This window comes from Ovis canadensis, chromosome 1, assembly GCF_042477335.2.
Source record: "Ovis canadensis isolate MfBH-ARS-UI-01 breed Bighorn chromosome 1, ARS-UI_OviCan_v2, whole genome shotgun sequence".
Classification (NCBI taxonomy): Eukaryota; Metazoa; Chordata; class Mammalia; order Artiodactyla; family Bovidae; genus Ovis; species Ovis canadensis.
Window position 1 is genome coordinate 253,570,125 of NC_091245.1, and position 25,748 is coordinate 253,595,872.

The 25,748-nt window shown below is 36.0% G+C and overlaps 1 protein-coding gene across 2 annotated transcripts in view; it reads left to right on the forward strand.

The window, feature by feature from the left end:
* The window catches only part of PIK3CB (phosphatidylinositol-4,5-bisphosphate 3-kinase catalytic subunit beta), a 184,145-nt gene that overhangs the window by 139,443 nt on the left and 18,954 nt on the right, over positions 1–25,748 (forward strand). For both annotated transcript variants that reach the window (XM_069564200.1, XM_069564211.1), the window contains 6 exons: positions 4,192–4,313; positions 7,178–7,321; positions 8,864–8,963; positions 17,336–17,514; positions 18,330–18,439; positions 19,189–19,267. In XM_069564200.1, coding sequence (XP_069420301.1) covers positions 4,192–4,313; positions 7,178–7,321; positions 8,864–8,963; positions 17,336–17,514; positions 18,330–18,439; positions 19,189–19,267 — 734 coding nt within the window. The remainder of the gene's footprint in view (positions 1–4,191; positions 4,314–7,177; positions 7,322–8,863; positions 8,964–17,335; positions 17,515–18,329; positions 18,440–19,188; positions 19,268–25,748) is intronic.

Genomic DNA, 25,748 nt, shown 5'->3' on the forward strand with positions numbered 1-25,748 from the left:
GCAATGAATGTCTAAAATGCATATGTGTTGTTTGAAAGTAACCTCTGTTTTTAGAAGTTAACATTCTAGATCATAAATTAAATGATCTAAGACATCACTTTTACTATTTATTTAAAGTTGGGCAGTATTGATGAACCTTTAGGCAGTATAGAGAAAAGGAAAAAAAAATTTGGATCCAGAAGAAGCCACCAAATTTTAGCTACTTGATTTTATTTTCAAGAATCTATGAAAAAACAGTGGCGTTATTAAATTCATTTGGTTATCAACGTTCTCCAGAAAGATTCTTGAAATGATTTTTTAATCAGAATGAATACATTTGGTATATTAAGAGAACCACATTTATTCACCTTAGTTACTTAAATTCAGTTGGTCTTTAAATTTTTTTCTTGTTTTGTTAAATCTATAATGAGTTAAATTTAGTTGAGAAATGCATATTTCTTTTAATCTTGTATTTTTAAAATCTTTGCTTTATTGTTTTATTTCTCAAATTAAGTTTAGAAAGCATTTCTTTTATTCCTAGTGTCTAACAGTTGGAATCATGTTACAAAATTATATGATGTGCCTTATTTGAATTGTTTATACAGTTAGGCCACATGACCATTACTTATTCTGAAAAGAAGCTATTTTTGTCAGGATATCTTTTTTTTAAAGCTAGATTTTAATTGTTCCGATATATTTGTCATCTAACCAGTTATTTCTTTAAATTCAAGATTAGTTTTCTGTGAACCCCCATAATGGTTGAATGTAAGATATAAGAATTCTTTAGTTGGCACATTTGCCTACTTCTCATGAATAGCATTCGTTTCTAAGTGCCTATCCAAGAAATGCATCATTTTATTATTTTGTATAGAATTAGAATAGAAAAAAAATTCTTACTATACTCTTTAAGATATCTGAAAAAGAGGTTTTGTATTTTATCTGTCAGAAAATAGAGTAAGAGAGTTCAAGCTCAGTATTTTTTTATTTGAAACCCCGGGACACAGATTTTTATACTGAGTTTAGTATACTTGTCTCATTTCCATGAGTGAATCTGAAATTTACTGTTTTCAGGTACAAGTTAATTTCCTCCATTGTGTAGAAAAAGTCAGTAGTGTAACTTAATACTCTAATAGAAAAACCTATACATGTATAAGCAAGTACAGGAAGACATGAATTTCATGATCCTAAGCCACCCTTTTAGTAGTCTAGGAAGGAAGAGCAACAGAATAAAAAATTGTGTGTTTTGGCTTCTCCCCAGTCCTGTACCATTGCCAGTTACACTGAACTGGCAGAAGAGAATATAAACCATATTTTCAATAAATTGACTACTAGACTTCCCTAGTGGTCAAGTGGTTAAGAATCCACCTGATGATGTAGGGGACATGGGTTTGATCCCTGGGCCAGTAAGATTCTACATGCCATGGGTCAGTTGAGCCCATTACAGCTACTGATCCTGTGGTCTCTAGAGCCTGCAAGCCATTAAGTACTGAAACTCACGTGCCCTAGAGTCCATGCCCTACAAGTAGAGAGTAGCCCCCGCTCGCTGAAACTAGAGAAAGCACTTGTGCAGGAACTAATACCCAGTGCAGTCAAAAATAAATAAATGAATAAATAAAAATTTTTTAAAAATTGACTGCCTAAGAGAAGTGGCGAGTCAGAACCTGGTGCAAATTTGTACTGTGATTCTGAAGGTATAAGCCATGGGTGAAAATCCTATAAAAGATTAGCCTCCCATTAATCCACAGGAAAGTATTCTTTTAGCTTACTGCAGAAGGAATTTCAATAGCCATATAGATAGTGAAATTAATTCAGTCCTCTCTGCAGGAGATGAGCAATTAATTACATGTTAATTTCACTATTTATAGTGAAAAATAGTTAAAATAGTGAAACTTATTTCACTATTTATTTGGCTAAGTCAGATTTACCTTCCCTATTTGCTTCCATAGTTTTCATCAAACTGAAGTGATGAGTGTTTGTAATTTAATGTTTATATTTCAATTTAAAAATTATAAATAACATACTGAAAGAATTACTTCTCAGTAGTAGGGCTATTTTTAACCCATAACATAGTTGAACCTCTGGTATTATATAACATTATCTATCCCAGTATTGTTTTTGTGGAGCAGTGTATTCCATGTGTTAACTGGGGATGCTAGGAGTTTTTTTTAAACTATTGTTTCAGTTCCTTAGGGAACAGTCTTCCTTATCTATATAAAGACTTCTGGTCCATTAGAGTTTTGGAGGAATTGTGTGGTAAAACCTGGGATTAGGTAGGTGTTTCATATCTTTAAACCAGTATTCCTCCATCTTTTTTCATTATTACACTCCTGAGGAGCATTTTTACGTAATTTTCCCCTAACAGCCCTATCCCCGTGGGATTTTGATACCACAGGTAAGTGTATGTATGTCTGCCTGTGTCCTGTATGCATGCAAGTACTGTATACATTAAAAGAACAAGTATAAGAGGTAATCTTTTCCTTTAGTAGTTTAAGAATAATTGAATCAAGATTTAAGGTAAAAGTTAAAATGTAAAAAGTAACATTTCACTGTATTTGTTGAATAACTTTGATATAATCTATTATATAAGTTGCAAAGTATCACATTTCATATCCAAGTTAGTAATTTATGTAAATGTATATTAATAATAGTAATGTAATCAATCTCTAAAAATTACTCGAGGGTTATTTTTTCTCCTAATGTAAAGCAATTTAAAGTTAATTTTTTTATAAATTATCATTAGAGAACTTAAATTTATGAAACTAGTTACTCATTTAGATGTTGGCTTTTTTTGGGCACTTGAGAAACTAATGAGAAGTTTTATAATTTTCATAATGAAAACAACAAATTTAAATTATTTTTATGAAATTGTCAAAGCCCAAGTTTCTCACAAATGCTGAAATGACAAATGACAAGGCAGGCAGCAGGTTTCACAGGCCACCTCCTGCAACACGACTTTGAGGTTGAACATGCAATTGAGAGAAGCCTTCAGCCGTTGCCATCTTTTGCCATATTCTTGTAACTCTGGTCTTGCATACATTTTGTGCTTCTTCCTTGGTCTTGATGTCAGTGCTGTTTAAGTAATATCCAAAAAACCCAGCGACATAAATCAGAAATTAAGGAATAAGACTCTGTCAGATAGGGTTGCGCTTTGGACAGCCACAACTCATAATTATCAAAAAAGTGTTTCACTCTCCTTCATAACCACTTTTCCTCACACTTCCCTTCAGCAATAAGAATGTAAGCTATAAAGATATCAAAATCATGAAGAGGAAGGGACTCTTTCCAGTATCAACCCTTCATAAAAGGAAATCAACTCTGATGAGTCTCACTCATTCTCATGGGAGGCAGATGAAATCCTTTCTAGAAATTTGGGTTTTCTGGAACTTAGGTTTCCATGTCCACCTGAACCCAGCCTTCACCAGTAATCCCAGGTCATCCCTCCATGGGATGCTTTTTTATCCTATGTCTCGTAAATTTCTAAGTGGCATCTGTAAATGGGAAACTGGCTGTATTTAATAAACTAGGTACTCTTTATTTCCTGTGGGTAACTTACTATGATTTAAAGGATTTAAATGTATTCTAGTCAATAAAGTTTTATAAAGTGACAGATATAAACTCTCTTAAACTCTCAAGATAGTTTTATGTTGATTTATTAATGTACTTTTTCAGCTTATATTTGTACTTTGGATTTTACCTTTAAGTATTTCTTTTTTAAAAATTTTATTTTTAATTGGAGGTTACTTGCTTTACAGTGTTGTGTTGATTTCTGTTGTACAACAAGGTGAATCAGCTATAAGTATACATATATCCCTCCCTCTTTAGCCTCCCTCAAAGGCCTTTAAGTATTTCTTAGTCATTTCTCTCTCCTCCCCTTCCTCTCACCTTCTTCTCTCCTCTTGCCCCTGCCTTTATTTCCTTTTAAAAAAATTTTTAATGGTTAATGATTGTAGAGTTCATATATTCAGTGTATCATTCTACTTCCAGCTAAGTACATAATTGCTTTTTTGCCTGCTTACCTATAGAATATGTCAGCAGAGACCATCTTTTATTAACCTATATTAGCAATAATGGATTTTTGAGACCTTAGTAATTGAACGTATACTTTTCCTTTCTTTTGACCCATCTCTGTTCCTGTGTACTGAGAAAAAACATAAGTGGTCCAGAAGTTATAGGAGAGAAAACTAATCTTTTTTCCTTTCAACTTTTAAACAGCTTCAAGCACTGCTTCAGATTTGGCCTAAACTGCCCCCCCGGGAGGCCCTTGAGCTTCTAGATTTCAATTATCCAGATCAGTATGTGCGAGAATATGCTGTGGGCTGCCTACAACAGATGAGGTATCTCCTGCAGGAGGCTTTTTGGGGTCAAGGAATAACTTGTGGGTGAGAAGAGAAGTTGAGATCTGCTTGGATGTTCTGTAAGAAAGGAAAAGGCTAGGAATGATTCAGTTCAAAGCATTTGTTCCCTTCGTTCCTGTTATTCTCTCATACTCTCAAGTCTCTCCTATCCAAAACACACACACACACACAGACAGACACACACACACGATACAGATGTTTTTCTTCTTGGCCACACCACATGGCTGTATCTTAGATCCCTGACCAAGGATTAAACCCACACCCCTGCAGTGGAAACACCGTATCTTAACCACTGAACCATCAGGGCAGTCCCCTCTCTATAACAAAAAAAACAATCAAAAACTGCTTCTGGTTGTCCCCAAGATCACTCTCCAGTTCCATGACTCTTGGCTAAGATTTATTATAGCAAAAGAATACAGAGCAGAATTGGCAAAGGAAAAATTCATGGGGCAGAATCCAGAGGAAACCAGAGAGATGCTTCAAAGAGTTCTTTCTAAAAGGAGTCGCACTGACTACACTTAATTCCCCCAGCAACAATTTGTGACAGCATGCCTGAATACTGTCTACCAGAAAGCTTGTTAGAGACTTGGTTGTAGTTTGTTTGTTTGTTAGTTTGATTTTTATTAAGACCTAGTCACTTAAGTACCTCTGTTTAGCATATTCCCAAATCCTAGACTCCTAGAATGAAAATGGGTGTTGGGCATAAGCCGTACTGTTTGCAAAAACAGTTTAAGCAGTGACCCAGTCTTATCTGTTAGGGTGGTGAGAAGCCTTCCCCGTCTACATTCCCAGATGTCAGCTAAGGGCTAACCTTGTACGCTTACTTTTTCAAAGGATAGCAATCTGGCTTGCTATTCTATTAACTCTTTTCCATCCACTACCCAGAACTAAGAAATGTTAATTTCTTAATTTGTATTTTTAAAGTTTTTACTTTTAAGTTTGTATTTTTTAAGCAATTAACATTACAGTTAGTCTTCATAGTTTGCTTATTCAGTCCTGATTACTTTCACTTCCCAGAGACAACTGTTACCACAAATTTGGTGTGTATTCTTCTATACATCATTTTTCTGTTTTTATCAGTTTTATATATCTATATAGTATAGCTATGAAATAATATTGTACATTTAAAAATTACAGAAATGTGTCTTACATATAGTTTTACTTTTTTTTTTCCTTTATCAAACATTATGTTTTTGAGGACAGTCTTCTGTTACGTATAAATGTAGTTTATTCCTTCCACTAGTGTGTAATATTCTGTCATAGAGATTTATTATATTTCTCCATTTCTCTATTGAAGAACATTTTAGATTTTCTCAAAATTTCCCATTATTAACAATGCAGTGAACATGTTTGTATAGTCCCTTTAGGGTAATACATGTGTGAGAATCTGTGGGATTTATTTGATAAAATATTGTTATGGAGACAATCTCAGACAATGAGCATTTAAATTTTTTTCCATTTTCCTTCTAGCCTCAAAAGGAGGGGTTATACTGTATGGTTTTTTTTTTGTTGTTGTTCTTTTGGCTGTGACGCACAGCATGTGGGATCTTAGTTCTCAGACCTGCACCCCCTGCATTGGCAGTCTAGAATCTTAACCATTGGACCACCAGGGAAGTCTTTGTATGATTATTTAAAAAGCAAAACTTCTCAGCAAATTAAGGATACAGTGATTTTTTTTTCTTTTTTAAATAAATCATTTATGTTTTAAATTGTGTGATATTCAAAGCAAATTATACGAAATATTTTTTCAGGTATGTCTATGAGACATCTTTTTAAGTATTAGGAAAGAGGAAGCCTCTTCTATACTTCTATCATTTACACTATTTATAGATTTTATAATGGGCATGGATTTTACAGTAAGCTTAAAATTGTTATATAGATAGTTTTTAAAAATGAGGCTCCCCATTGTTCCTCAGCTTCCCTAAGTTTGCATTGGATACCTGATGGGGAGGGGCTACCTGGCCACCTCCTTGGAATGAGCCAGTTGTTTTTTTTTTTTCAAATATATTGACCCCTAGGCAAAGATTGCTGTGATCTCATGTTCCATATAGGTAATTCTAATGCATCTTCCTCTGTTAAATTTTCTGCGTATGAGGTGGTTTTTTTAGATGAATAATGTCCTAGATTTAGGTTCCACATCTGATTTAGACTACATTCTTAACCGTTTATTGTCCAAGGTTAGTCACCAAGTAGGGGACTTGAGATAACGAATCTTAACCTGACTACAGGAATTGCCTCTAATGAGACTGTTTACATGTGAATGGTTTGGAGATAAATACAAAATAGAGAGCCACAATCTTAATTAATTTAGCTCATTTAATTATAGTGTTTTGTTAATTCTTTGAGTCTTTCCAGCTTATAAATGCACTCTTTATTCTTCAAAGTATTTGAAGATTTTAATTGTTCATTCATTATCGGGGAGCAAAAATTACTTAACCTTTTGATAGGAAAGGAAAACTAAGTTGCTGAAGTACTGATGGAATTTGTATTTTAAAAAACTGGTTGATTGAGTATTTAAACTTCTTCAGCATGATTAGAAAACTATTTTTATTACAACTCTGGGGTCATTGTAAATACAGTCATCAGTTGTATCAACCTCGTTAACTTACTGAAAGTGCTCCATATTAGCTATTCTTTGCTCCTTTTCATACACTCTTTTGCCCACCAGAAATCCTCAGCTTATTTTGTGCTATTGTAGTCATGAAGCTGAATATAGGTATGCAACAAGCTTGACCCACAAGAACCATTGTTTCAAAGTTAGTATTTGAAGTTTGATAAGTAAGAAGGGGTCTTTTTCCAGCTCTGATTATTAAGTGACTTACTCTGTGTTTTGTTTCTTTCAGTGATGAAGAACTCTCTCAATATCTTTTACAGTTGGTGCAAGTTTTAAAATATGAGCCTTTTCTCGATTGTGCCTTGTCTAGATTCCTACTAGAAAGAGCACTTGCTAATCGGAGGATAGGGCAGTTTTTATTTTGGCACCTTAGGTAAGTCTTTTATATTTCAAATTGAGTCCATGATATGCTTTTGTGAGTATTAATCAACATAATATACAACATTTAGCAGAACAGTCCAGCTGCTTTGTTTGAGTCATCCATAACATTTATGCTTTCCCGGTGTCTTCTCCTATTTCTCAATACCCAGATTCTCAATTTTCATGATTTGGCAATGTAACTCAGATAAATGTCCCCCTATGCCTCCTTGGTTTTTAATGTAATTAATAACTTTTCATCATAGTAATTTTTATTACTACTACTGATGGTTATAGGTTATAAGTATTGCTGTTTTCCAGTAAAGTATACTTATTGTGTTAACATATTTGGATTAAGAAATAGACTTACTTATGCCTCCAAAAGGTCGTGGATAGTTGTATCATCATTGCTACTATTGCGTAAGTAAAGATTTTAGGGATTCCCTGGTGGCTCAGAGGTAAAATCCACCTGCCAACGAAAGAGACACAGGTTCAGTCCCTGATAGAAGAAGATCCGACATGCCATGGAGCATCTAAACCCGTGCACTACAGTTATTGAGCCTGCGCTGTAGAGCCTGGGCAGCTACGGAAGCGCATGCGCCCTAGCGCTCAGGCTCTGAAACAAAAGAAGCCACCGCAATGAGAAGCCAAGTCACCACAACTGGAGAAGAGCCCACCCAGCAATGGAGACCCAAGGCAGCCAAAAAATAAATAAATAAAATTATGTATAAACACACACACACAAAAGATTTTAGGTTTTCCTATAACAGCAACTTTATTTTTAGCTTCTTTATTGACAAGGTCATTTTCAGAAATATATCCGTCTTAGTAAACCAAGTTTATATGGGAGTAAAAGTGAGAAAGAGAACTAAAGATCTTTTGTTTCCTAGGAAAATTGTCAATTCTTTGTTTCTGACTCTATTCAGACATTTGTGACTTTTTTTCCACCTGGACTTCATATTTTTGAAGCTAATCAGTAACAGAGAAAGATAACTTTTCTCCTCTTTGGCTTAGCTTCTTAAAGAAAATAAGCTGTATAGTATTTTGATGTAATTTTAGGGGTTGTAGTTCTGAATCTTGATTTCTTTATTATTAACTTTTTAACTTATCTTCTTTCTCATCTAGTTCAATCTTATTTTTAAATCCTCAAAGGAATAAAAGAGTAAGATATTCCTTCCTTTTTCAAGTGTGTTTACCATTCTTTAAATGAGAAAAAATCAAATAGAAGTCAATTGAGGGATTTGTTAGTTGTGTGATACGAATCAGATCTATTTCATCTTAATTGTCTGTAAATTGGTAATATTATCATTTCACTGCAGAAAACAAAATGTAAAAACTTCAGATTTCATGGAATAAACCATTAACTAATGTTAATATCACATTTCTTTTTGAACTACAGTGTTTAAAGAATTTAAAGTTTAGCATCCAACCAGTGACTGTATACATGATATGATCTTCCTTTCTTTGATAAGCATCATTAGATAATTTCATAAAAAAGTATTTTCATCTGGGGACCTGAAGTGTTTGATAAATCTTCTTTACTGTTACCTTTTTGCAGATCTGAAGTACACATTCCTGCTGTTTCAGTACAATTTGGTGTTATCCTTGAAGCGTACTGCCGGGGAAGCGTAGGTCACATGAAAGCGCTTTCTAAGCAGGTATCAGCTTACTTTAATCTTCATGTTCACTTTGCCACATGATATTTGATAAATTGTGTCATATGCCATTTCTTCCAATACATGGTTTCATAAGAGATTTCCATAACTAAATTCAGTTAATACATTTTTTAATAAAAAAATGTAAGCTTAGAAATGAAATTTCGGCAAATTTAGCAGAATGTTATTGAATGCTATTTGAAAAATTAGGATTCCTCATAGTATTAGTACCATGACTTAAATTTTAGTACCAAATACCTATTTAGACATGGACTGGAAAAGGTCAGTTTTCATTCCAATCCCAAAGAAAGGCAATGCCAAAGAATGCTCAAACTGCCGTACAATTGCACTCATCTCACACGCTAGTAAAGTAATGCTCAAAATTCTCCAAGCCAGGCTTCAGCAATATGTGAACCATGAACTTCCTGATGTTCAAGCTGGTTTTAGAAAAGGCAGAGGAACCAGAGATTCAATTGCCAACATCCGCTGGATCATGGAAAAAGCAAGAGAGTTCCAGAAAAACATCTATTTCTGCTTTATTGAGTATGCCAAAGCCTTTGACTGTGTGGAACACAATAAACTGTGGAAAATTCTGAAAGAGATGGGAATACCAGAGCACCTGACCTGCTTCTTGAGAAATCTGTATGCAGGTCAGGAAGCAACAGTTATAACTAACTGGACATGGAACAACAGACTGGTTTCAAACAGGAAAAGGAGTACGTCAAGGCTGTATATTGGCACCCTGCTTATTTAACTTCTATGCAGAGTACATCATGAGAAACGCTGGACTGGAAGAAACACAAGCTGGAATCAAGATTGCCGGGAGAAATATCAATAACCTCAGATATACAGTTGACACCACCCTTATGGCAGAAAGTGAAGAGGAGCTAAAAAGCCTCTTGATGAAGGTGAAAGCAGAGAGTGAAAAAGTTGGCCTAAAGCTCAACGTTCAGAAAACAAAGATCATGGCATCCGGTCCCATCACTTCATGGGAAATAGATGAGGAAACAGTGGAAACAGTGTCAGACTTTATTTTGGGGGCTCCAAAATCACTGCAGATTGTGATTGCAGCCATGAAATTAAAAGACGCTTACTCCTTGAAAGAAAAGTTATGACCAACCTGGATAGCATATTCAAAAGCAGAGATATTACTTTGCCGACTAAGGTCTGTCTAATCAAGGCTATGGTTTTTCCAGTGGTCATGTATGGATGTGAGAGTTGGACTGTGAAGAAGGCTGAGCACCGAAGAATTGATGCTTTTGAACTGTGGCGTTGAAGAAGACTCTTGAGAGTCCCTTGGACTGCAAGGAGATCCAACCAGTCCATTCTGAAGGAGATCAGCCCTGGGATTTCTTTGGAAGGACTGATGCTAAAGCTGAAACTCCAGTACTTTGGCCACCTCATGTGAAGAGTTGACTCATTGGAAAAGAGTCTGATGCTGGGAGGGATTGGGGGCAGGAGGAGAAGGGGTCGACAGAGGATGAGATGGCTGGATGGCATCACGGACTCGATGGATGTGAGTAAACTCCGGGAGTTGGTGATGGACAGGGAGGCCTGGCGTGCTGCGATTCATGGGGTTGCAAAGAGTCGGACATGACTGAGTGACTGAACTGAACTGAACTGACTGAACAATGACTGAGTGACCTCACTTTCACTTTTCACTCTCATGCATTGGAGAAGGAAATGGTAACCCACTCCAGTGTTCTTGCCTGGAGAATCCCAGGGCCGGGGGAGCCTGGTGGGCTGCCGTCTTTGAGGTCGCACAGAGTCGGACACGACTGAAGCGACGCAGCAGCAGCAGCAGCAACAATGACTAAGCGGCTTCACTCTCGCTTTTCATTTTCCTGCATTGGAGAAGGAAATGGCAACCCACTCCAGTATTCTTGCCTGGAGAATCCCAGGGACGGGGGAGCCTGGTGGCCTGCCGTCTATAGGGTCACAGAGTTGGACACAACTGAAGTGACGCAGCAGCAGTAGCAGCAGCAACAGTGGGTTTGATGGTAACAACTGTTGTGAAATCTTTAGACCCTGTTTTTTTCATACCTCTGAGATACTCTTTCTTATAAGAATAGTATATATGATTCATATGCTCTGTCATTTGTCATTTGTTTTAGATTGAGATATTTTGACACCTGAGTTCGTAGGTGTTATAACTTCTAAAATTCAATATACTCAAGCTGCTTTTTCAAACTGTGTATACATGCCTGAAACTGTGATATTTCAGGTATGAAATATCTCTCTCATATTCCGTCATTTTCTTCCTAGGTCTTCATTTTCTAATCATTGCAGATAATGAGGTATTAGTCATTTTTAATAGATCAGATATTAAATGCTTACTATATGCCAGGAACCATAATAAGTGTTTTAAGTATGCTATTTTACTCTCCTAATAATGTGCCACAGTAGTTACTGATAGTGCCTGGATTTGACAAGGTAAAAAACAAGGTTCTAAGAGATTAAGTAAGTTGGCTAAAAGCTCAGTTTTTAAGTAAAAGAATAATCAGACTTAGTTCTGTCCAACTATAAAACTAAGTCTTTTTTTTATTATTATACTGGGAGTTTTCACACTTTTCGGCAACACTTCTCTTTTTTAAATCAAAATAAAATAGACAACAATTTCATTGTTTCATTATAAATATATCTTTGAAGCTAAAGTAAAACATAAGCCAATAAACAGATGCTGTTTTACTCAACACAGAATTCCATCAAGGGTTATTGTTGACAGTTGTCTCAGTATCCAGTTATTTGTGTATTTTTGTTTTGGAGATAGTCTTGACTCGTACAGCTAAGTCGTTGCTAATAGCAATGGTTTTTCAAGAGCTTTCTTCCAAATGAGATGCATAGCCATGGCCCAGGCTTGATTGTTGGTGGCTTTTTTGGTGCCCTAAAGGATGAAATGAGAGCATTTCTGCCATCAAGGAAAGCAACCCTGTATTAGCTTCTTCCTGCTGAAATTCTTCATTAACAAATAACAGTGACATGCTCCTGTTCTTTAGCAGTAATTTTTCCTGAATTGAATGTTATCAAACCTACCACTAGAAGGTTTTTAAAAAATGACTTAATATATACTTATTCAGAACCTGCTATATGCCAGGGTTTCTGTTAGGTATTGGTGATGTGACGCCACGTTAGCTATGTCGCTGGCATCAAGGATTTTATGTTCCATTGAATAGGTAGGAAGCATCACTATGAACAGAGCTAATGCATGTGATGGAATTCCAGCTGAGCTATTTGCAATCATAAAAGATGATGCTGTGAAAGTGCTGCACTCAATATGCCAGCAAATTTGGAAATTTGGTCACAGTTCGTGAATTGGTATATAATTACACACATGGCCGTTTCACCTTCAAAGTAAAATGAACATCCAGGTACACTTTTCAAAGTCCTGCACACTGGGAGTATTTCCCTTCACTGCTGTCCTTTAGATAGATTCCTGAAAGTGGCTGTCGTACCACAGTTGTATGCTATATGCTGCCTATGTATTATAATCCAGTCATCTGTAAACCATGATTAAGTCTTCTCTTTCTGTATCTACTCATCATAAAGAACTCCACATGAGGCCATGGTGTAGGTTAGGAGAAAGAAGATAGTGTAACAGGAGTGGGAAATCATGGATATGTGGGCTACTCCTTCATGTAACTTGAGCCTTCAGGGCCAGATTGGGCACAGTCTTACATATAACCACTTTCACTTGATCATGAAGTGCCGCTGTGCTCGCCCATCTTTATGTGTGCTGGGTTAGAGAAAATCTGGTTTTTGACAGGCAGCTCAGGTTGCATGATTACATGCACTCTCTACTAAAACCTAGAAGCAAACTCGAACAGCTATTTCTCAAAAAGAGAGTAGCTATCAGTAGGGGATGGTAGATTTTTTGTTTCTCTGCCAAATCCTAAGGACTTGTGCTATGATTCAGCTCTAGGAGCCTGCCAAAGGCAGTTCAAGCTCCATTAGGTCTGTTGGATCATGTGGCCACAACGTGTGTGGCAGTTTGGGCCTGCTGCAGAGCCTTCTCTTGTTCTGGACTTCATTCAAAACCAGTACATAGGCCAGGGTACAAGAGAAATATGTTGTTTCCAAAATCCAAAAAGGCTCACTAGGTTGTGCCTTATTTTGCTTGTAAAGAGGGTTCTGAGCACCAAATTATTTTTTACCTTAAAAGGGATATCTTGACATGTTCCACACTCCTTGAGCTCTAGAAATTCACTGAGTTTGAAGGCTTCAGATTTTTTGCTGGATTTATTTCCCACTTTGTGAAATACAAATTTTAGTCCGGAGAAGTTGCTGTGTGTTACTCACTGGGTTCAGTCAGCATAATGTTATCACTGTAATGGAACAGCATGGTATCTTATTGAAGGGAAAGTCAATCAGGATTCCTTCAAATGAACTATGACATAGAGCTGGAGAATTAATATACTCCTGAGTTAGGACAATGGAAGTGTATTGCTGGCATTGCTAACTTAAGCAGATTGCTTATGGTGGTCCTTATTGACACGTATGGAAAATAAAGCATTTGTCTAATCAGTAGTTGCATACCAGATACCAGGAGATAAATTACGTTACTTACGCAGTGAAACTGCCTCTGATATATACCACCTGGTTAAGGCTGTAACAATTCCCTGTAATTCTTTAAGAGTCATCTATCTTTTGCATAGGCCAAGTAGGCGGGATGAATGAGGATGTGGTGGGAATCACCACATTGCATCTATCAAGTCCTTGATGATAACACTAATCTATACAGTTATTCCAGGAATATATTTACTATTTTCTTAGGTAGAAACGGGCTTCCCTTGTAGCTCAGTCAGTAAAGAATCTGCCTGCAGTGCAGGAGACCCGGGTTTGATCTCTGGGTTGGGAAGATCCCTTGGAGAAGGAAATGGCAAGCCACTCCAGTTCCCTTGCCTGGAAAATGTCATGGACAGAGGAGCCTGGTGGACTGCAGTCCATGGATTCACAAAGAGTCGGGCAGGACTGAGTGACTAACACTAGGTGGAAACAGTTGTAATAACTTCCACCCAGCCTTTCTGACCATAGTAGCCCTCACTCCAGAAATCAGGGAACCAACACGGGAATTCTGCCACCTTCTGAGTATTGTCTGTTTCAGTTATACGTTCCTGAACTACAGAAATAACCACAAGATGTATTTGGAACCAACTGTGCCCATTGCAAGGAAGATCTATGCTAAAACTCTCTTGTTAACTTGACCTCCATAAGCCCCTCCTTGGTTTGGTGATTGTCAGTGACGTTTTGAGTCACTTTGCGTTAGTGCCATTTTAGAGACGGTGTCCAAAAATCCCTGAAAAGCCTGATTATTTCCTTTCTCCCAGTGTGGAGTTACTGTGGCAAAAGTCTCTTTGGGGAAAGCCAGGGTAAAGTCGGTTTCAGTCTGGTTGATACTGTAGAGTTTGCAGGTGTCATTTGATGTTGATGAAAGTATCAGGGGTTTTATCAACTTCTCAGTTTTTCTACATATATGAGTACATGTTAGAAAAATGAGTCCTGAAGGTTTACTACTTAGGTGTTTATTAATGCTGATAAATTTAGACCATAAGCTGTATGTGATTGTAATTATTACAGTATGTAAGCTGTAAGTATTAGCAGGGTAGTTTCATCTCAGTTCACTTCAGTCGCTCAGTCGTGTCTGACTCTTTGCGACCCCATGAAAAACAGTATGCCAGGCCTCCCTGTCCATCACCAGCTCCCAGAGTTTACTCAAACTCATGTCCATTGAGTTGGTGATGCCATCCAACCATTTCATCCTCTGTCGTCCCCTTCTCCTCCTGCCCTTAATCTTTCCCAGCATCAGGGTCTTTTCAAATGAGTCAGCTCTTCACATCAGGTGGCCAAAGTATTGGAGTTTCATCTTCAACATCAGTCCTTCCAGTGAACACCAAGACTGCTTTCCTTTAGGATGGACAGGTTGGATCTCCTTGCAGTCCAAGTTTCATCTAGCTGATGTAAACTGAAAGTAGTATATTAAACTCACGTAACTGACATTTTATGTAGTATTAAATATGCTCTCCCAGACTATGTTTTTTGATACTACATTGTGTTTTCTTTGTGGCAAAGACTCCTCTCCCTTTTTACCTTTTCTAAATTCTCTCACTTGAACGCCATTTGTTTCCCACCTCCTAACCTTTTGTTCAGGGTTTCCCTCCTGGCTCAGAGGTTTAGAATCCATGTGTCAGTACAGGAGATATTGGTTCAATCCCTGGGTGCAGAAGATCCCCTGGAGAAGGAAATGGCAACCCATTCCAGTATTGTTGCCTGGGATATCCTGTGGACAGAGTAGTCTGGCATGCTACACTCCATGGGGTTACTAAAGTGTTGAATACGACTTAGCGACTAAACAACAATAATTCCCTTTTCAAAATCTCTGCAGTAATTTTCATTGCATGAATAATAATTGAATTTTAAGATACCACGATCCCCCACACCTTGATAAAGTCCCTACTTCTTTGGACTCATTCATATGATCAGACTACACTGGGCATTTTCTTGTTTCTCTGAGAACCCCAGTTTTCCTTTTATAACACCAAAAATATGGCATATGTCAGATCACATTATTTTTACTCTCTCTTGACTTGACTAATGGACAGTCAGGGTAAGATTGTACCCTTTACATGGCAATTCTTGTTATCACTGTAAACTTACTATATGATAAGGTGTTGAAACTCTTAAAGGTATTTGGTTAATGGCCATGTGGGTATTCAGAACACTGTTCCAGGAAATGGATATCAACATAATTATGGATAGGCCCTGAACATTTGCAACTGTACAAATTTGGAAGAAATTCATATTTGAAATACTACAAAAAGTTCTTATTTGCATAGTCCACTTTTCAGCTAGTTCCCTTCCCACAAGTGATTGTACAGCTCCTGAAATTGTTGAGAAATGGGCTGTCTGTGGTTTTGACAGATGGCTGACTTGGCAAGCTTCAGCAATCTTGATTTTTATCTTCCAACTACATAGAACCTTTCCAGTTTCCTGTGAGCAAGCCCTCAGCCTTTCTGTAGAAACTGCGTGCTGAATTCACATCCCTATAGAGTCTTAGAGGTTTCTTTGTATAGAAGCAAAATTCAGAAATGAAAACATGGTGTAAAATAAATCTGTTCATGGAAATGCAAACCTTAGAGTTCATGTTTGTTGCATATATATTCTATATGCTTGTTATATGCAGTTTACATGTTGATGTATGTATTTAACATTTATCAATTATTTCCAGTTTTAATGACATAATAATAAAATGAAATATTCCTTTCTATGTTTTATGGCTGGCCAAGGCTAGGTCTTAAAGAATTTGACTAATATGACCTGGATAGTCCTTAAGTTAGTAAAAATAAGATTGACTTTTAAACACATGATTTTGATTCAGTTGGCCCTTGTTGATTCCCCTTGTACTACTTGCGTAAGTTTTTTTTTATTTGCGTAACTTTTGATAGAGGCTTCTCTGGTACCTCAGCTGTCGAAGAATTCACCTGCGATGCAAGAGATTTGACCCAGTTCAATTCCTGGGTCAGGAAGATCCACTGGATAGGCTACTTACTCCAATATTGTTGGGCTTCCCTTGTGGCTCAGCTGGTAAAGAATCAGCCTGCAATGCGGGAGACCTGGGTTCAGTCCCTGGGTTGTGAAGATTCCCTGGAGAAGGAAAAGGCTACCCACTCCAGTATTCTGGTCTGGAGAATTCCAGGACTGTATAGTCCATCGTGTCGCAAAAAGAGTTGGACTTGTCTGAGCAACTTTCACTTTCAAGTTTTGATAGCTAGAGTTTAACTCATTATAAAAACCAGTAATTTAGCCTTGAACAATAGCTATTGTTGTCTGTATTCATATTTATTTTATTGAACAGCCATTTACGATACACTCTTAGTGGAAAGAGAATATACTGAGAAAATGTAAAACAGGAGTGTTAAACAAAATGTTAAACAAAGATAGTAATGTCAATCCCAGGTTTCTTGAAAATGCAGATTTTCCTTTCATACTATAGAGTTGCCCAGTTAGTGTGGTTCAGATTTATTGTGTTTCAAATTCTATTTGAACTCAATTAGTTAGAGTTCTGAATAAAGTTTCATACTTATCTTCTTACCTGCAATCTAGGTCTCTTTACTTTTCTCTAGTTTATAAGATTTTATTTAAGAAAAGGATTTGTGAACATTTGAAAAATGATACTTTAAGTAACAAGTGTTCACAATTAATTTATTTCCTTGTATGTAATATATTTGTCATAAAGTGAGTACTATTTTTACTTTAGCTGACTATCCTGCCTGTATGTTGTGGCGAGGAGAGTTAATAGGGAAAGGTTATTGATTAATAGTACCATGTGATACTGTTTTCAACAAAAATGAATTTTGGTGGTGTGGAAACTTATTTTTCAGGTTGAAGCACTCAATAAACTAAAAACTTTAAATAGTTTAATCAAACTGAATGCAATGAAGCTTAATAGAGCCAAAGGGAAAGAAGCAATGCATACTTGTCTAAAACAGAATGCTTACCGTGAAGCCCTCTCTGACCTGCAGTCACCTCTGAACCCATGTGTTATCCTCTCAGAACTCTAGTAAGTGACCTTCTATACTGTGCTTGGTGAACTTCCCTTTAAATAACATTATAAGAGGGATTTCCGAGTGACTGCCTTAGGGGAGCAGTGAAGACAGCTCTTGGTAATTGGAAAAAAATTAAAGAAGGGATATCTTAAAGTTCTCGGAAGTTATTCTTAATGTTAGTAGGATGTTTGCCTTCTAGCTAAATTTACCAGTGGGGTTAGTGGAAGTTAATTTCCGTTCAATTGTATGTAATTAAATTTGTTTTCTGTATTACTGGTTTCTTAGTTGAAAGTCTTAGTAAGCAAAATGTTGGCAGCCATCATAGATTATTTACTAATTAAACGTTCCATCAAAATGAAATTTTTCAATGAACTTAGAAAATGATTTCTTATTTTTACTTTTCCTGTAAAAGTAACAATGGGAAAGTAATTATTATGTTCAGTATATCAGGATTCAAAGTTGATCCCTCTTAGGAAATCACGAATAAACTCACAATCCAGTGTTATATTCTGATTGTTATTGTCCATGTATGATAACAAAAGTTAAAGAAGAATAAGGAAAGAAAAGGAGGAGTTTTAAATATAGCGGTGAGAAGGGTGAGAAGGACAAATCTGGATTTTCAGTTCAGCTCCTTTGTAATCACTGCATGCCTACCAGTGGTAGGGTCACAGTTGCTTTTCTGCCAAGAAGAAGTGTTATAGTTTTGACTTCCATAGACCTGAATGGAACAGGTGAGGGGTTTTCCCAGGCCTAGTATTTCATAGCAACATTACAATCTTGCCATATGTTTTAACTGAAGTGGGCTAATTTTTCCCTTTCTTCCTTTCAGTGTTGAGAAGTGTAAATACATGGATTCCAAAATGAAGCCTTTGTGGCTTGTGTACAACAACAAGGTGTTTGGTGAGGATTCAGTTGGAGTGATTTTTAAAAATGGTGATGGTATGTATTAAATTATTTACAGTGCCAAATTTCTTAGTATTTTTCGTTTGTCATCTGTTTGCTTTCTCTGAAAGATGATGTGAAAATGTAGAACAAACAGATGGCAGCCAATAGGTAGCTATTAATGTTCATTCAGTTGAATTTGACCTATCATAAACCCCCTTTTTTTCTCCTTTGGGAAAGTGATTTGTATAGCTTACTTACATGCATTGTTCTAATAAACTTTCCCTTTTTCCTACAAAATACAATGCTGTGTATTCCTTTGGTTAAAAGCTTATAAAGTATAAGAGAATATTTTCAATACATTCATAACATTGTTTCATTGATAACAATTTTGATATTGCTGCCATAGTTTTATATTTTAATTAAAACAGTTTACCCATATTTTATAAAAGAAATGCCTCTGAAGTAATCACACCAAGGAGAAGGTAGTCATGATTGCTTCCATTCATTAGTTTTGTGATTGCAGGCAAATCACGTGAAATTCATTGAGCTTCAGGTTCTCCCTGTCCATGAAGATTATATCATCTCTGTGTTGGGTCTGTTAAATGGAATTAAGTGAACCTAAGTGCATGTGCTTACAACTATTTTAAAAGAAATTTAAAATTCTGGGAAAAAAAATTGAACAGAAGGGTTATTTTTCAGTGTTTATTTTCCAGCCAGTTAATTCTGGCTGAATTAGTTAATCTTAAATTAATGTTATTAAGCATAAAGTAGAAAGCACTTATATAGGGGCTTTTTCCGCTTAGATTTACGGCAGGATATGTTGACACTCCAAATGCTGCGCTTGATGGATTTACTTTGGAAAGAAGCTGGTCTGGACCTTCGGTAAGATTTCTAGTGAATTTCTTTTTATCTCATTTTGTATTCCTTCCACCAAAGAGTTTTAAAAACTTCTTGTTGATTTCTTCCTGAAATTATTATTGGTTGTTGTTCATAATCATATCCATATAATACTTTATATGTACAACAGTCTCTCAATACATTATCTTACTGAAACCTCATCAAGTGTAAAACTACGCTTACGACAGCAAGAGTCACATCCCAATCTGCGGTTTTGGAGGTGGTCTCAGGAAAGATGCACTGGTGGTTGCAAGAGTGATAAGCCAGAGAAGGGCCTGTGCCTCTTCTTTTTCAGCCTTGTAACCCGGATTCTTTTAACCTTCCTGAAAGTGAAGTCTTTAGGACTTTCAGGGTTTTTTGCTTGCCACCATTGTGAGTAGACAGTGAGCAGAACAGGTTTATGGTGACAAAGAAAAAGGAAACATACTGGATTTTTAAAGATTAATTGTTATAAATCTTAATTGGCAACACTGTTGATATATTTAATTATATAAAAATATAAGGTTCAAATGTCAGCAAACCAAATTCAAGACTCACCCCATTATTTGATTCATAATGAATAGGACAAAGGGATAAAAATTCTAAATATTAAAAAGAGTTCATAGAAATAAATATATAGGGAGATGTGAAAAGGCCATTCAGGTTATAAAATAAATAAGCTAATAATTATGCAAATACCATTTGTTCTAAGGTAGAAGTTCAAATAAGAAAAGGCAATGGCATCCCACTCCAGGACTCTTGCCTGGAAAATCCCATGGACAGAGGAGCCTGGTAGGCTGCAGTCCATGAGGTCGCTAGGAGTCAGACATGACTGAGCGACCTCACTTTGACTTTTCACTCTCATGCATTGGAGAAGGAAATGGCAAACCACTCCAGTGTTCTTGCCTGGAGAATCCCAGGGACGGGGGAGCCTGGTGGGCTGCCGTGTATGGGGTCGCACAGAGTTGGACACGACTGAAGTGACTTAGCAGCAGCAGCAGCAGTTCACATTAAAAGAACAATTAGATACCATTGATTTCTTACCAAAAATTTTGTTAAATGAAATGCAGTCTGGAGCACTGTTGCAGTAACAGAAACACAAATATTGTCATATACCATTATAAATTAATATAAAGCTCTATATCATTTATTTATACTCTATATCCAATATTCCCATAATTTAATTTAAAATTAAAAATGTAAAAAGAGATTTATATACAAAGGTACTCATTCTTGCTTTATTTACAGTTAAAAAAAAAATTGGGCCACCCTTTTCAACGTTTGTTCAATAGTATAGTGGTTTAAAAAATGATGTGCTTTCACATATGACGAAACATCTCAGGTATTTAAAAGTATTGTTTATAGAGAATTTCAATCAGTTTGGAGGTGCAAACAAGTAAGATGCAAAAAATATTTTAATAGAATGATTTCAACCATTTGATGAAAAGCTTCCTGAAAAATGACACACATTTTAAAATGTTTACAGAAACTAAAATGGTATAATAGACATTACTTATGGGTGGTAGGATTAAAGATGATACAATCCCCTCTGCTCTTGGTACACCTGGTTCTCTAGATTTCTACAGTATATTCCTTTTAAGGAGAGAAAAACATTAAACACAGTTCATGATATAATATAGAACCATACAGTTAAAAAATTTTTTTCCATGCTAGTTATTAATAACTTCATCTTTTACTTCGTTTTTCTAAACTGTGAAATATTTTAAACATGAAATATAGATGATAATTGACAATATTTTTGTGCTGTTAAACCCAGATTTGTGTAGATATTTAATAGTTTAATGACAGATGTTAACATGTTTTCATATTTACTTTTTTAAAAGAGAAATATGCAGATCAAAGATGCATTCTTATGATCTCCTTTCTCACAACTCAGGATTTACCATTATTCTAAACTGTAATACATGTATGTTTGTGCTTAAACTATATATTATATATCTATTGAATGTTTTGAACTTCTAATAAATAACTATCATATCACATGTAATTTTTTGCAGTTTACTTTAATTACATGTTTCAAGGTTTATCAAGATTAATATGTGAAGTTTCTAATTTGTTATTTTTACTTCTTTATTAATGTTTTGAGTAAATACACAAATTTATCCATTCCTCTATTAGCAGCTATTTGTGTTTATTTGTTTGTACACTTCTCTTTACTTACATTTGGAAGAGTTCCTTAGTTTATATAGCCAGAAGTGGAATTGCTGGGTCATAAAGCTTGTATACTTTCAACCTTACCACTGTTGCCCAAGTGGCTTCCAGAATGTTTATACCAGTGTTATGTTTTCCTCCAGAAATATCTCCTTGCCAATCAGACTTGTTAGTTTTTTGCAAATCTAGTGGATATAACATGGTATCTCATAGAGTTTTAATTGGCATTTCTTTGGTTGAATAATTTTTCAGTGTTTATAATTAGTGTGTTTTCTCTCTGCTGTGAATTACGTAGATTCCTTTAAGGTTTATGCTTTTCGTATTATTTTAAAAAAAATCCCTGTGCTGTACACTTATCTTACAGATGCTGTATTTTTTTTTTTTTTCTGAATTTTAAACTTGACTTCTTTTCTATCTCTGCAAAAGTTTAGTCCTAGTATTGACTTTTTTGGGATTTAGGTTTTTTTGACTACTCTTCTTGAGTCCCTTTTGAGGCTAAAAATTGTCTATTTCTTCATTGTTTTTTAATTTATTACCATACTATTTATAATATCTTGTCAACTTCTGCTATGTTTAATTTTTTTCTCCTTTTACATTTGTAAAATTATTTTGTATGCAGTATTTTTTCCATATTAGTCTTCTCTAGATTAGTCTTAGAGGATTGCATCTTAAATATTTTAAGTATTTTAAAAAAATGGGCTTCTAATTTTTCTCTTTTTATCATTGATTTCATCTTTATAGTTTCCTTCCTTTTACTTGTGTTAATTCTGCTTCTGATTTTTTGAAACAGAACATTGCGTGTGTATGTGTGATAGTTGCTCAGTCATGTCCGACTGTTTGTGACCTCATAGACTGCATCCCACCAGACTTCTCTGTCCATGGGATTCTCCAGGCAAGAATACTGGAGTGGATTGCCATCCCCTTCTCCAGAGGATGTTCCTGACCCAGGGATCGAACCCTGGTCTCCTGCATCACAAGCAGATTCTTTACCATTTGTGCTACAGAGACATTAATTTCTGGTTTTTAAAACCATACATATATTTCTTCTAAGTGCCTTAACTGCTTCCCATAAATTTTTTTCCCTTAAGTTTTAAAATGTACTTGTTTGTCCTTTTTTATAATACATCACACTATATACAATTTACTTCTAAATGTTTTATTATTTCCATTTTTATTTCTTCAAGTCCTGAACTAGTTTAAATTATTTTGACTCCCAAATTACATTGAACTTTTTGTTGGTGGTGACTCTAAGATGTCTTAATTTTATTGTACCTGACTACTGTCAGATTTTGTGGTCTGTGTAAGATCAATGTCATGTTTATTAAGATTTTTTATGCATTACCATTTTTCTATCAGATGGATTGTGATGTTCATTGATTGAAAATATTTCAGATGCTGTAGTTAATAACTATAAGGTCATAAACTGGTCTGTTGTATCAAATTTGTTGATTATGTCCAGATCTCTCTTCTCATTAAAGTTTTACTTGTCACTTCAGAGTTATGTTAAAACCTCCCAATATAATAGGTATTTGTCAGTTTCTAGTTTGCAGTTTTGTTAATCTTCTAATTGTGATTTTAATTTGCATTTTCCACGTGAGTCTGAGTGAACTCCGAGAGTTGGTGATGGACAGGGAGTCCTGGCGTGCTGAGCTTCATGGGGTTGCAAAGAGTTGGACACCACTGAGCGACTGAACTGAACTTAATGACTAATAATGTCGGCCAGATTTTCATGTGCTTGTTAGTCATTTGTATATCTTATTTGGAGAAATACCTATTCCAAGTTTTTTGCTCATTTTTGAATTGGGTTATTATATTTATCTATTGGGTTATGAGTTCCTTATATATTTTGGATACTAGATTCCTAGTGAATACATTATGGGCAAATATTTTCTCCCATTCTGTGGGTTTGTTCACTTTCATGATACTGTCCTTAGATGCATAAAATACTTACTTTGATGAAGTTCAGTTTATCTGTTTTTTCCTTTAGCTTCTTGTGGTTTTGGTGTCAGGTCTGGAAAACCATTATCTAGTCCACTGTCAGGAAGATTTACACCTATGCTTTCTTCTGAAAATTTTAGTTTAGCCCTTATGTAGGAGGTCATTAATCCACTTTTAGTTAATATTTTTGTATGGTACGTGGTAGGAGTCCAGTTTCGTTTTTTTAGTGTGTTGGTATCCAGTTGTCACAGCACCATTGTTGAAAAGATTGTTCTTTCTTCATTGAATTGTCTTGGCACTTATGTGAAACATGAATTGACTATAAATGTGAGGGAATTTTCCTAGAGTCTAAATTCTATTTCATTGACCTATATATCTTATTTCTATGCATAGTCTTGATTAATTTGTAGTAAGTTTTGAAATTGGGAATTGTCTGCCTCTATTCCCTTGTAGGAGTTCTGTGGTTTCAGGTCTTACATTTAGATCTTTAATCCATTTTGAGTTTATTTTTGTATATGATGTTAGAAGATATTGTTTACATTCTTTATTTGTAGCCATCTAGTTTTCCCAGTGATGCTTATTGATGGGACTGTCCTTTCTCAGTTGTATAGTTTTGCTTCCCTTGTCATAGACTCATTGATCCATTGAATGAGTATACTTTTGGACTCTGTTCTGTACCATTGATTTATGTGTCTGTTTTTGTGCTGGTTACATGATGTTTTGATTATTGTAGCGCATTCTGAAATCTAGGTATGTGATAAGATTTAGGATTATTCAGGTTCTTTGAAAAATGTCATGGTATTTGGTTCATTTAAATAATTTCTGTTTATTTAAATATAGTCTCTGGTGATTCATCATTTTTTCCCTCTAACTTTTAAAATTTATTTTTGGCTGTGCTGTCTCAATTGCTGCATGTGGGCTTTCTCCAGTTGTGGCGAGTGTGAGCCACTCTCCAGTTGTGATGCATGGGCTTCTTATTGTAGTGGTTTCTCGCTGTGGAGCATGGGCTCCAGGGTACACGGCCTTCAGTAGGGCCCTAAAGCCAAGGTACATGGGCTTAGTTGGCCAGCGGCATGTGGAATCTTCCCAGACCAGGGATTGAACCCATGTCCTTTCCATTGGCAGGTGAATTCTTAACCACTGGACCACTAATAAAATCTGATTCATCATTCTTATACTTCTCTTTTGTTCTTTAGATATGGCTCCTTTTATTTCTTTGAACATACTTAATATAGGGTTTTAATCTTGTGAACCTTGAAAATCAGGTTCTTTCCCTTGTTTAGGACTTTTTTGTTATTGCTGTTTATTTCATGACTTCTCAACTAATTTTGTAAAGTTTGTGTTCTTTGTCATGCATGGTCACTGATTTCTCTGCTTGGTTAGTTTATTGGTCAGCTAATGGTTAACCACAGATTTCCTTAAATGCCTGGAATTCTTAAGTCTTCCAATCTTTACTGAGGTTTCTTGTGCATGTTGGGACATATCTTGAGGCAGCCAGGTAATTTAGAGCTGTGACCCCTAATTTGTGCAAGCCTCAGTTAGTAAGAAGTGAGTACTAGGGCCTTCTCAATTCTTTTATCTCCCTTTGCACAACCCCAGAAAGGCATACAACCATGCAGCTTCTAGATTCCTTTGGATGTGTTGTAGTCTTTCATATCCTTTATGAACATCTCATTCCACAGTTTTTCCTTTAAGTCTTTTGTTAAAGTTTTTCTTTATTGTTTGACCCAACTATTATTTACCCTTAAGACAGCCTCAGTGTTGAACACCTTATTCCTGGTTATTTTTGAGAAACACCCTTAGCTAAAAGGCAGTTCACAGTAGGCAAGGTCTCAGTCAGGTCAAAGAAACACAGAATTGTTAGTGCGATCTTCTTAGAAATTGCGAAGGAGTTCAAAGAATGACAGTTAGGTAGAACTGAGGCTTTGAAGGTGCTCCAACCTCTTTTTTGTCCCCTCTAGAGACTCCAGATTGCTGTAACCACAGTGATTATGAGACATTTGTTGCAATGTCTACTGAAGAACTAGAAAGTAGATGGGATAAGTAACAGTAAAACACAACTGAGATTCAGCCAAAAAATACTCCCCAGATCAGTGCAAACCATTTTTATATTTACGTATTACTGAAATAGTTGATTGTTAAAATATTTTGCCAGTGTTGTTCTTATAGATTAGGGGATTTTCAAAGGTCCTTAACTTCCTGGTTTTGCTTATCAGTTCAGTTCAGTTCAGTTCAGTTCAGTCGCTCAGTCGTGTCTGACTCTTTGCGACCCCATGAATCACAGCTCGCCAGGCCTCCCTGCCCATTACCAACTCCTGGAGTTCACTCAGACTCATGTCCATCGAGTCAGTGATGCCATTCAGCAATCTCATCCTGG